Genomic DNA, 13214 nt, shown 5'->3' with positions numbered 1-13214 from the left:
GTTCGACCTTCCCCATTGTAAGACAAAGCAACATGAAGATTTGAAAGCTCACTGTTTAATCCCCTGCACACCAGCTTTCGGAAGCTCAGAGAGTAGAAATCTGAGTTAGACGTGTAGTTGCCTTTGTCAGAGTGGACTGAGAAGGCAACGCTAATCAATGTTTCAGTAAAAGCAGCCAAGGAGTCCACATTTATAACTGTGGAACAATGCATAGTGAAAGTGATTTGGCCGGTTTTGTTATTTTTGTTTATTTATCTCCATGTTCGTCTGTCTTTTATGTGACTGGGACTGAAAACAAACATTTTGGGCTTAAAGCTTAGACATTAATTAGATTACCCTATTTAGTGTTTTTTTTTCCTCTGTTAAAGTTATGGTATATTTATCAAATTAAGTCTTTTGTTTAAGATACAAAACTGATGCTTGGAATCAGTTACTAGCAAAGTCTTGGATTGGCTATTCAGAAGTCTAGTTGGGAATCCATTGGGGATCTTTGATAGTTTCATTTTAATGTGTTGCGAATACAGAGGTGGAGGTCCAGCTGTGTGTGTCCCTGTCATAACAATGCAAAAGACAGGGGCAGCAGTAGTCCTCACAGACCTTTGAACTGCTCCATCATTCAATGAGATCAGGTTGACCATCTACTTCAATATCGTTTTCCTGCACTATCCCCGTATCCTGTAATGTTTTCGTCTGTAGAAATGCATCAATCTCAGTCTTGATGACAGCCTCAACAGCCCACTGAGGTAGAGGTTTCCAAAAATTCACGCCACTCTGAGCGAAGAGATTCTCCCCCATCTCAGTCCCAAACGAAAACCGAAAGAACTGCGGATGCTCTAAAGCAGGAACAAAAACAGAAGTAGCTGGAAAAGCTCAGCAGGTCTGGCTACTTCTGTGAAGGCATTAGAACCTGTTCTGAGGAAGGGTCACTGGACCCGAAACGTTGACTCTGATTTTTTCTTCATAGATGCTGCCAGAACTCCTGAGCTTTCAGCAACTTGTTTTTGTTCAGTCCCAAAAACTGTAATCCCCCCTGGTTCTGCACCCTCAGCTGATGGAAATGTCTTTCTGTATCTACTCTGCCGATCCCTGTAAAAACTGTGTATGTTTCAACGAGATTGTCTCGCACTCCTCTAACCCCCAGAGAATACAGGCTCAGTCGATTTAATCCTTCCTCAAACAACAATCCCTCCCCATCCCATGAAGGAGTTTGAGAAACTTTTTGTTTAATTCTGTCTGGCAAATAGACCTTTCATGAAGAGACAATACCAAGGTATGATCGAAATGCAGTAAGGAATCTTCACTCCTATACACACATCCTCTTGTAAGAAAGGACATCAGGACACATGCCTTAATTGCTTGCTGTACCCTGAACCCATATGTTCACTCAAGAACAAGGAGAAGACTGAGAGGTGGCCTGACTGAGATATTTAAAATGAACAAAGTCGTAAAAGTTTGTGAAGTTGAGGGAATCCATGAGGAGAGGATATAATGTAAATTGAAGCAAGGTTGCTCAGACTGGAGATCAGAAAGTACTCTCCCTGTTCAAAAGGCTGTGTAAATATGAAACAACTGAAAGGACAAATAGCAGAATAGTCGAGGGGCTGAATGGCCACGTTTCACAGGACAGGGGCTGAGAACCTTGTGTGTGTGGTGGATGTGGAAGAAAGACAACCCACCAGACAGCTCACCCCGATAAACAGCAAGGTCAGTGCCATTCACCCCACCCTCTTGAGCTAGGAACTCACCCACCATCATTCAGCAGCAGGGCTTTCCCTTCTCCTGACTTACTGTTATGGATCCTCTGGAACGTGTAGTTGGTAGGATTCAGGGACCACTCCCCAGCATACTCCACTGCCTGTGTCCGAGCAAGCTTCTCCGTGAACAGCGAGAGTTTGGGTCTGGAGGCCAGGAAGGAATTGACTTGGAAAGCAACGACAGGCCGAGGGAAGAGTCTGAGAGTGCGGGTGTGAGACAAAAATCCATGCAGCACATTGGGCGAGTTGAAGAATCTCACCATGGCTACCCTGAGAATGAGAAAAACAACACAGCACTGTGAAAGGGCAAGAGGGACAGTTACATTGAGGGGGAGGGCAAGGGAGGTGTGGGACAGGGCCAGCGGAGAGAAAAAAATCGCAGGAATGGCAAGGGCCCCAGTCGCACTCTCACTTACCGGGTGGCTATATCCACAGAGTCGACATCATTGCCATAGATGAGTGGGTTGAACTCGGTGGAGGGAGTGGAGGTCTGGTCATCCCGGCCTCGTCCACCTACAGGCAGTTCCTGAGCCTCATTGAACTTCTCCAGATTGAGGATGGGCTGAGTGTTCAGGCTCATACTCGCCAGCGCCTGTCACAGCCCAGACACAGAAAGGCTTCAGCAGCAGGCAACGAGACTCTACACACAACACCGTTCAGTTCCCCATTTCCCACCCCATCCCTCCACCAAGTCACCTCCTGACCCCCAACAATCAACCACACCTCCCTCATCACTTCGCCATCAATCAAAACTAGCACATCACCCCCCATCACATCATTTTGGAACCCCACCCATATTATCCAAACCCTCCCCATCAACCTGTGTTGTAAGAGGTCGTGTATTGAATGGATTAATGCTTACTGTTTGCCTGTGAATCAGGGAAGTGATAGAACAGGTCTTTCTCAGGTTGACAGGATGTCACAAGTAGTGTGCCACTGGGGCTTGTGCTGGGTTGTCAACTGTTTACAATTTATAGAAATGATTTGGATGAAAGGACAGAAGATATTTGCTGATGAGACAGAGATAGATAGGAGATTAATTTGTGACAAGGAGGCTGTAAAGGGATATGGAGTTAAGTCAGTGGGAAGAGATGTGACAAATCGAGTACAATGTGGAAATATGAAATTGTCCATTTTGGCCGGAAGAATAAAGTAAGAGGCACATTATTTAAATGGTGAAAGATTGCAGAACACTGAGGTGTGGAGGGACATGGGTGTCAAACAACATAGAAGAACACAGCACAGGAACTGTGTCTGTGCAGACCATGATGCTATTTTAAACTAATCCCATCCGCCTGCAAATGATCCGTATCCCTCCACTCTCTCCCTGTTCATGTGTCTGTCCAAATGCCTCTGAGACATTGCTTTAGCTTCTGCTTCTAACACTTCCTCTGGCAGCACGTTCCAAGCACCTACCACCCTCTCTGTAAGAAAAAAAACTTCCCTTATACATCTCCTCTAAACTTTTCCCTCACACCTTAAACCTATATGCCCTAGTATTTGACATTTTCGACCTAGGAGAAAGAGTCTGACTATCCACCTTATATTGTCCCTTATAATTTTTATCTACTTCTATCAGATCGCCCTTCAACCTCCAATACTCTAGCAAAAACAATCCAAGTTTGTCCAACGTTTCCTTATAGCTAATACACTCCAATCCAGGCAACATCCTGGTGAACTTCTGCACCTACTCTAAAGCCTCCACATCCTTCCTGATAGAATTTACAAAATCATGAGAAGCACAGATAGAGTGGATAGTTGGAGTCTTTCTCCCCCAAGGTGGAAATGTCAATTACTAGGGGACTAGCTTTTTTCTTTATTCATTCACAGGATGAGGGTGTCGCTGGCCAGGCAGCATTTATTGCCTGTCCCTAATTGCCCAGAGGGCAGTTAAGAGTCAACCACATTGCTGTGGGTCAGGAGTCACATGTAGGCCAGACCAGACCAGATAAGGATGGCAGTTTCCTTCCCTAAAGGACATTAGTGAACCAGATAAGTTTTTCCTGACAATCAACAATGGATTCATGGTCATCTGTAGACTCTTAATTCCAAACATTTATTGAATTCAAATTCCAACTGCCATGGCAGGATTCCGGGTTTCTGGATGAACAGTCCACCACTAGGCTATCACCTCCCCTGTGAAAGGGGGCAAGTTTAAAAGAGACGTGAGAGGCAAGTCTTTTTTTCAAACAGAGTGGCAGTGTGTTCTAGGTACTTACCAGAGATGGAGCAGGAGACGGATACATTTGCAACATTTAAGAGGCATCTTGACAGATATACAAATAAACACAGAAGAGACAGATACACACCGTGTAGAGGCAAAAGGTTTTTAGTTTAGAATGTGCCATGTGTTGGATGCAGTCTTGGTGGGCTGAAGGGCCTGTTCCTTTGCTGTACTTTGTTATTCATACAGCAGCAACCAGAATTGTGCACAGTACTGCAAATGTGGCCTAACTAAAGTTTGCTACAACATGACTTGCTAATTTTGCTACTCGGTGTCCCGACAGACAAAAATACATTTGCCATAAGCAGGTCTTCTTTACCAGTCTGTACAACTGTCTTACCACTTTCAGAAAGCTATGGACTTGGGACTATGGATTGTAAGAGTGCTAAGGTTCCAACATTTACTGTATACTTTCCTCTTTGCGTATGACCTCCAAAAATGGATCATCTCACACTTGTCTGAATTACATGGACTCTGCCACTTTATTGCCTAACTTTCCAATTTATCTATATCCTGTTGCATCCTTTGACATCCTTCTTCACTATCCACAACTCCAGCAATTTTCATGTCATCTGCAAACTTAATTAGGCCACTGACATTTTCATCCAAATCATTTACATATATATTACAAACAAAAAGATGTCCCAAAACTGATCCTTGCAGAACATCACTGGTCACAGTTTTCTAGTCAGAAAAACACCCCTCCATAACTACCCTCTGTATTTTAATGACCAAGCAATTTTGTGTCCAACTTGCCAATCCACCATGTGGTTTGATCTTCTAGACCAGCCTATGAGGGATCTTGTCAAATGCTTTACTAAAGTCCATATGGACAACATCCACTGCCCTACTCTCAATCATCTTCATCACTTCCTTAAAATACTGAATCAAGTTCGAGAGACAAGACCTCCCCCACAACAAGCCATGCTAATCATCCCCAATAAGTCCATTCACCTCCAAATGCAAGTAAACCCTGTCCCTAAGTATCTTCTCCAATAATTTCCCTACTATTGATCTAAGGCTCATTGACCTATAGTTTCCTGGATTACCAGAACGAAACAACAACATTGGCAATTCTCCAGTCTTCTGGGACCTTGCCTGCGGCTGAAGAGGACACAAAGATCTCTGTCAAGACCTCTGTAATCTCTACCCTTGTTTCATTATTCTCTAATAGATGCCATCAGGCCCTAGGGACTATCCTGCTGGAGTTCCTCCAGTTCCACACTGTATCGACTTATCTATCCTAATGTTTTTCAAGACACACAACACCACTTTCTCCTTAATATTGCCTTAGAGTATCAACAAATCCCTCTCTAAACTTATCCACGTCATTCTCCTTGGTGAATGCCAATGTGAAGTACTCATTAAGGATCTCACCCACATCCTCTGGCTTCACACTCATGTTCCCTCCTTTGTTCTTAAGTGGACCCACCCTTTCCATCGTACCTTCTTGCTCAAAATCGTACCTTCTTGCTCAAAGTATATGTATAAAATGCCTCAGGATTCTCCTTAATCTGACTTGGCAAAGTCTTTTATGGCCCCTTCCAGCCCTCCTAATTTTTTTTAATATTCTTTTCTGCTCCCTTTTTAACTCTTCAAGGGCCCTGTTTGATGTCTGTTTCCTAAACTTTATATATGCTTCCTTTTCCTTTTTAACTAAACTTACATCTCTTGTCGTCCAAGATTCCTGAATCTTGCCATCCTTATTTTTCATCTTCACAGGAACATGCTGGCCCTGAACTCTGGTCAAATGGCTTTTAAAAGACTCCCACAACAGACATGGATTTACCTTCAAACAGCTGCCTCAATCCAATTTTTTTCCAGTTCCTGCTTATCACTGACGTAATTAGGTTTCCCTCAATTTAGTATGTTTACCTGAGGATGGAATTGAACCTGAATCCCTGGTGCTGTGAGGCAGCAATGCTAACCACTGAGCCTCTATGCTGCCCAGTAGTGCAATTCCCCCAACCCTTCTCCATCCCTCTCTATCACATCTGAAATCTCTTCACCACGTAATGTTGAGCTGCCAGTCCTGCCCTTCTCTGAACCAAGTTTCTGTAATGGCGACAACATTGCAGTTCCATGTACTAATGCAGGATCTAAGTGCATCTGCCTTATCTGTTACACTCCTCGTGTTAAAATAAATACACTTCAGACTTCCAGTCCTGCTGTGTTCATTAACCTGATCCTGCTTGTTCTCCCAGTTAGTCTGACTTGACTTAACCTCTACCTTGTCCTCAATTATTCCACATGCTAACCTACAGTTCTGGTTTCCCAACCCCTTACCACATTAGTTTAAACCCTCTGGAGCGACACTGGCAAATCTCCCTGAAAAGATATTGATGGCCCTCCAGTTTAGGTGCAACCCATCTTCTTTGTACAGGTCCCTCCTGCCCTGGAGGAGATCCCAATGATCTAGATATCTGAAACTCTCCCGCCTACAATAGCTCTTTAGCAACACATTCAGCCATATTATCTTCCTATTTCTGGCCTCATTGGCACATGGCACAAGGAGTAATCCAGAGATTACAACCTTAGAGGTCTTGTTTTTCAACTTTCTACCTAACTCCTTAAATTCCCTTTGCAGGACCTTATCTCTCTTTCTGCCCATGTTGTTAGAATCCTTGTGCACAAATCGCAAAAGGTCAGTATGCAGGTACAACAAGTAATGAGGATGCCTGCTTGAATATTGTCAGTTGAGAGGTGAATCAAATGCAGAAATAGGGAAGTTATGTTTCAATCACACAGGGCACGGGTGAGCCTACATCTGGACTACTGTGTTAAGGACAAAAGGCAATTAAAACAGATTAGAGGAGGTTTCCTTCACTAATGCATGGAAATGGTTCTTATGAAGCAAGCTTAGATAGGATTAGGTTTGTATTCGCTACAGTAAGAGGTGACTTGATTGAAACAACATACAAGATCCTTAACAGGGTGCATGTGGAGAAAACATTTCATCTTAGGGGTGAATCTAGAGGGGGCACTCACTTAAAACAGAGTTGGGGGTAAATGTTTTTGCAGAGGATTGAATGTCTTTGGAACTTTCTTCTTGAAAAGGCGACGAAACAGAGTTCATGAATATTTTTAAGGCACAGATAGATAGACTCTTGTTAAATAAAGGGGGTGAAACGTTATTAGGGTGGGTGGGTATGTGGATTTGAGGTTACAGTCAGATCAGCCATGGTCTTGACAGAGCAGACTTGATGGGCTGAGTGGCCTACTCCTGCTCCTTGTTTGAATGTTCACATATTTGGCTCATGACCTCAAACACCCAATCAGTCCCACCCCCTCAATGACTGACCAAACACACCTCCTGTCTGCCTTTCTGCCCTCCAGTATCCCCCATTGCTCTGTAGTTGGCCCACCAGAAGCAGCATCCCCTGTCGCTCCGTTAGTATTTATACCTTACGCCCTCACCACTCTACTCTTTCCACCGGCCCCAAGCTCCATCCTCATGAGCAACAGAACGTGATGCACCAAGAGCAATGGACAGGAACTTCAAGCAGGTAATGCAACGAGATACTGGACACCAGGCACAGGGATATAGCCGGACTGGCTCATGCAGTTAAATCCATCACTCAGCTCACTCCATTGGGCCACACAAATGGACAATGGCATGCCAGGAAGATTTTAGCAACAAGTAAGGTTCAGGGCTTCTGTGCAGGCTCCAGACTTCAGAATCAAGTGAATCTCAATTCAATTCAGCACTGAGTTCCATCTCAGGAATCAGCATTCCTGGGTGAGGCAGCATCAGCAGCAGTGCCCATCAAGAAGTGGGACAGTGTAGAGAAAGCTTTACTCTGGATCTAACCCTGTGCTGTCCCTGTCCTCCTGGCAGTGTTTGATGGGGACAATGAAGAGGAAGCTTTTCTATCCAGTGTGGAACTAGAGGAACAGAGCAAGTCAGGCAGCAACAGAGGAACAGAAGAGTCAACGCTTCAGGTCAGGGCCCTTCATCAGGACTGATTACTGACTGAATGGCTGTAAATTGGGAGAGGGGATTGTGCAGCAGGACCTGGGTGTCCTTGTGCACCAGTCGCTGAAGGCAAGCAGGTAAAGCAGGCAAATGGTATATTGGCCATTATTGCGAGAGGTTGAGTACAGGAGCAGGAATGTGTTGCTGCAGTTGTACAGAGCCTTGGTGAGACCACACCTAGAATATTGTGTGTAGTTTTGGGCTCCTTTTCAGAGGAAGGAATCTCTTGCTCTCAAGGGAGTGCAGTGAAGTTTCACCAGGCTGAATCTGGGGATGGTGAGACTGACATAGGAGGAGAAATTATCTAGGTTAAGATTGTTTTCGCTGGAGTTCAGGCGAATGAGGGGAGATCTCATAGAGACTTACAAAATTCTAACAGGACTGGACAGGGTAGATGCAGGGGGGATGTTCCCGAAGGTGGGTGTGTCCAGAACCAGGGGTCACAGTATGAGGATTCGGGGTAGACGATTTAGGACGGAGATGAGGAAACATTTCTTCACCCAGAGTGGTGAGCCTGTGGAATTCACTACCACAGGAAGTAGTTGATGCTAAAACATTGAATGCATTTAAGAGACAACTAGATGTAGCACTTGGGAGCAAATGGGATCAAAGGTTATGGGAGCTAGGATTAGACTATTGGCTTGGACGATCAGCCATGATCGTGATGAATGGGAGTAGTCTCAAAGGGCCGAATGGCCGCCTCCTGCTCCTATCTTCTATGTTTCTAACCCCATGCTGTCCCTGCCCTGGTTGCGTCTGGGGGCAGTATCGAGAGAGCTTTAAGTTTAAAAGAATAGAGAGCTTTGCTTTGTAGCTACCCCAATACTGTTGCTGTCCTGGGAGTGTTTGATCGAGACAATGTTGAGGGACATTTACTTTCTGTTTAAAGAGGGGAGGGAACTTTAATCTATCTAACCCCATTCTGTCCATGTCCTGGGAATATCTGTTGGGGACGCACAGAAAGAGTTTTACTCCTTAGCTTATGCCCTGGGAGCGTTTGATGAGGATAGTGCAGAGGGTGTTTAGTCTGGTCTATAGCTAAGCCCATTTTGTACAAGGACAGTCATGCTTGCCTTTAAGGAACAGTTTCAGTCAGTATGTTTTGAAATGTTTCAGGAAAGTGACGAGAGAGGACAGCAAACAGATTTTGGTACCAGAATGTTGAAGCTGTTGTTGATTCAGGATGTACAGCAGCAATTGCTGAAGCTATGGCTCTCAGCTGTTGGTGAGGAAAGGAACTGGGAGGGTAAGCTAGTACCGGAAAGGCATGAGAGAGATGTGGATAAACTGCCTTCACTGGAGCTTGCAATCATCATTGGTGTAGCACAGGCCTTACAGAGAGAAGCGCTCATTCAGGAAGGTGATTTGCAGGAGTCCAGCTCCCCCAAGTGGTCCCTCTGTAGACAGCTTACACATACCCACCATGCTCATTACAAATCACATGGAATAGAAGACTAAGCCCAGAATAAATGCATGTGCTAATTCAATGACATTAAAATAAAAGCAGAACATTTTGCTGTAATATAAACTGCACTTGAACTTCAAGTTGAATTTGGTGGTCCTCAGGAGTGGCGGGGAGGTTCTTTGTATTTGAAATCATTTTTTCAACTTCAAATTGATTGGGATGTAGGGCTAGGATAGAAGAAAGGAAATTTATGGGGAGGGGGCGGGTGGCTGGCTGGGGGAAGTAGCAGCCTGGGTTTATTTGGGCGGGGTGGGGAGCAGGGAGAAGACAGTGGAGTTTGGGTCTGATGGGGGTGGGGAAGGGGAGTTGTGGGGAGGAGGGGCAGCATGGTGGCAGACAGTGAAGAAAAAGAGCTAGGGTGTGGGCACAGGGAAGGGAAGGGATGTGGGCCCACCAAAGTCCAAGTTAGTTCCAGCAGCAGCAGCAAGGCTGCAGATGACCCTAAACTGAAGGAAGGTGTGGAGAAGGACAGGGAGGAGTAGAAACATGGGAGATCACTGGAATCAATTCTATCAGGTTGGTGCCTTCAGCCAACAGCCAGGGGCAGGTGCCAAGACAAAGCGCAGCAGCACAGAAGCAGTAAAAAGAGATTGTAAAGTGGACCTTCTCCGTTGTGGCGAGCTCCTGCTGCATGATCACACTTAAGCTAACCAAACACTGGACGGCAAAGGACAAGATGGAAGACACCATGACAACACCAACAACAGCAGCCAACCAGCCATGAGAATGAGGCCCCAACAGGAAGAAAAGAGTGTGGAGACACAGACGAAAGAAAGATTTATTACTGAACAGTCAGATGGAGAAACCAACAACTGAGAGGATGGGACAGAATTACTGGCAGATTGTGGCACAGGGCCTGACCTCAGAGCAGAGCATCAAAGGAGGTGGTGGGTGGTAGTTTCAAGGGTGGGAGGGTACAGTCACTCTTACAGAAGAGCAAGTAAGGTATGGATTTGTGCCAGCTGCCCAGGAAGGGTTTGATCTCCATCCCATTCACCAGACTGCAAGTGGCATGGGTGAGATCCCTCTCCCTATATACAACAGGGAGTGTCTTGGAAACGGGATCAGAAATCACACGACACCAGGTTATGTGCAACAGGTTTATTTGAAATCACAAGCTTTCGGAGCCCCAGTCCTTCTTCAGGTGTTAGTGAGAGAGGTAGTATCAGACACAGAATTTGTAAGTAAATGTTAAAAGGTTCAAATCACTGATGAGGATGTACTAAACAAACCTAAGATGCTGTTAAATCTTTAATCAGTTAGAAGGTTTTAATTAATTAATGCGTATAGGTAAATCCCCAATTCTGTTCAAGTCACAGTCCTGAGAGAACTAAAGGTTTTATCAGTGTAAAGAGGTGACGTTTTAGGTCAGACAATACATGTTAGGTGTGAGGCTTTGTTTAGAATCTGTGCGATTTAGTTGGTCGTTCCATGTGTCTGGATAAAGATCCGGTTGTTGAGGTTGAAGACATTGTGGTCGAGGATGAAGCAGATGAGTTGGAGGATGGCATCTGGAAATTAGCAGTTAGTGGTATTGAGTACTGAGGCTGTTGTGGCAATGCCGTCGTGGTGGGGGATGCTGGTGTAGACTGCCGAAACGTCCATTGTGATGAGGAATGTTCCTGGTTTCACTGGCCTATGGATGCTGAGTTTCTGTAAGAAATCTGTAGTGTTGTGACAGAAACTGGGGGTTCTGTGTACAATGGGTTTCAAGATGCCCTCGACGTAGCCAGAGAAGTTCTTACACAGGGTCCCATTGCCAATATGATGGGACTTCCAGGTGTGTTGGCTTTATGTATCTTTGGAAGGCAGTAAAAGTCCCCTACATGGAAAGTATTTGGGGTGAGAGTGCGTAGGGTACTCCAATGGACTGGACCAAAAGTCTTGATCAGTCTGTTTCTTGATGGATGTTGTTCTCCGTTGGATCGGCAGGTAGTTGTCTGTAGTGTTCCTGGTTGTGCAGTTGTCAGTACACTGCCTTGCAGTAGTCTGTTCTATTCTGTATGACAAGGGCTCCTCCTTTGCTGGTTTGATGGCAATGTTATAATTGGTCTTGAGAGCATGGACGCCATTGGGTGACGTTTTGTGCTACCTTGTGAGTGCAGCTGATGAACCTGGTGTTCATGCATTCTCTGATGGCTTGAGCATACCTGGTAAGCCCCAGGCAACAGCCCTCCGGAGGGATCCAATTCAACTCCTTTGCCTGCTCCCCCACTGATCTCTGTCAATGATCCGGTTCATTGGTTGTCTCATTGGGCTTGCTGCTGACACCTTGGAAGAATTCCCAGAGTCTCATTTGTCTGATGAATTCCTCTGTGTCTGCCTCGAGACCAATGGGGTCCTTTTTGGTGTGGGGCAGAAATTGAGTCCTTGGCTGAGAGCTTTGATCTCGTCTGGTTGAAAGATGTGGTCAGATAAGTTGACAATGGATTTTCCCGTGGTGGTACCAGGAGAGACTTGATTATTCCTGGTGGTGATGCCAAGTTTCTCGTTCTTGGTGTGCATGTAGGTAATGCCAACATTTTCATGCACAGGTTTGAACAAGACTTTTTTGCTGCACAGAACCTCCGACCAATGCTATACACCAGATACACTGACGACATTTTCTCCCTTTGGACTCATGGCAAAGAATCACAAACAACTACATAGCGATATCAACAAGTTTCACCCCACCAGACTTACCATGGGCTATTCTTTAGAATCAGTGTCATTCTTGGACACACACATCCCCATCAGGGACAGACAACTCAATACCTCACTCTACTGCAAGCCTAAGGATAACCTCATGATGCTGCAATTCTCTAGCTTCCACCTGAAACACATTAAAACAGCTATCCGCTACACACAAGCCCTATGCATACACAGGATCTGTTCGGATGAGGGGGAACAAGACGGACACCTGAAGGTGTTCAAGGATGACCTCATAGGAACAGGATACAATGCTCAATTCATCGACTGCCAGTTCTGATGTGAAAAATCGTAATGACCTTTTCAGAAGACAGACACAGGATACGTCTGAAAGGGTACCCTTCACCATCCAGTACATCCCAGGAGTGGAGAAACTACACCATGTTCTTTGCAGCCTTCAACACGTTATCGATGACAATGGGCACCTCGTCAAGATCTTCCCTATGCCTCCACTTCTCGTCTTCAAACAACCATCAGACCTTAAACAGCAAACTGCCCACCCTTCAGGACATCAACCACAATACCACACAGCTCTGCCATGGCAACTTCTGCAAGACATGTCAGATCTTCGACACGGACACAGCCATCACACGTGGGAACACCACCCACCATGTGCATGGCAGATACACATGTGACTTGGCCAACATTGTCTATCTCATACGCTGCAGGCAAGGATGCCCCAAGGCATGGTATATTTGCGAAACCATGCAGACGCCACAACAACAGATGAATGGACACCGCACTACAATCACCAAACAGGAATGTTCCCTCCCAGTGGGGAAACACTTCAGTGGTCAAGGACATTCGGCCTCGGATCTTCGGGTAAACGTCCTCCAAGGCCAACTTCAGGATACACAACAACGCAGAGTCACAACGCAGAGTCACCACGCAGAGGGTGATGGCCAAGTTCGGTACCCATGAGGACGGCCTCAAATGGGATCTTGGGTTCATGTCACACTACAGGCAACCCACCACCAGACAGACACACACAGACACACACAGACACACACAGACAGACACACACAGACAGACAGACACACACAGACAGACAGACACACACAGACAGACACACACAGACAGACAGACACACACAGACAGACAGACACA

General features: G+C 45.5%; 1 protein-coding gene across 1 annotated transcript in view; it reads right to left on the bottom strand.

Annotated features, from left to right (window-relative positions):
- madd (MAP-kinase activating death domain) overlaps positions 1 to 13214 on the bottom strand; it is a 224082-nt gene that overhangs the window by 105728 nt on the left and 105140 nt on the right. The window contains exons 8-9 of the mRNA XM_048607272.1: positions 2171 to 2346; positions 1789 to 2024 (exon numbers count right to left, since the gene is read on the bottom strand). Of these exons, the coding sequence (XP_048463229.1) occupies positions 1789 to 2024; positions 2171 to 2346 (412 nt within the window). The remainder of the gene's footprint in view (positions 1 to 1788; positions 2025 to 2170; positions 2347 to 13214) is intronic.

The sequence above is a fragment of the Rhincodon typus genome, chromosome 17 (genome assembly GCF_021869965.1).
Source record: "Rhincodon typus isolate 14 chromosome 17, sRhiTyp1.1, whole genome shotgun sequence".
Taxonomy (NCBI): domain Eukaryota; kingdom Metazoa; phylum Chordata; class Chondrichthyes; order Orectolobiformes; family Rhincodontidae; genus Rhincodon; species Rhincodon typus.
The sequence above is the reverse complement of the archived record's forward strand: the minus strand, read 5'-3'. Positions and strand labels throughout refer to the sequence as shown.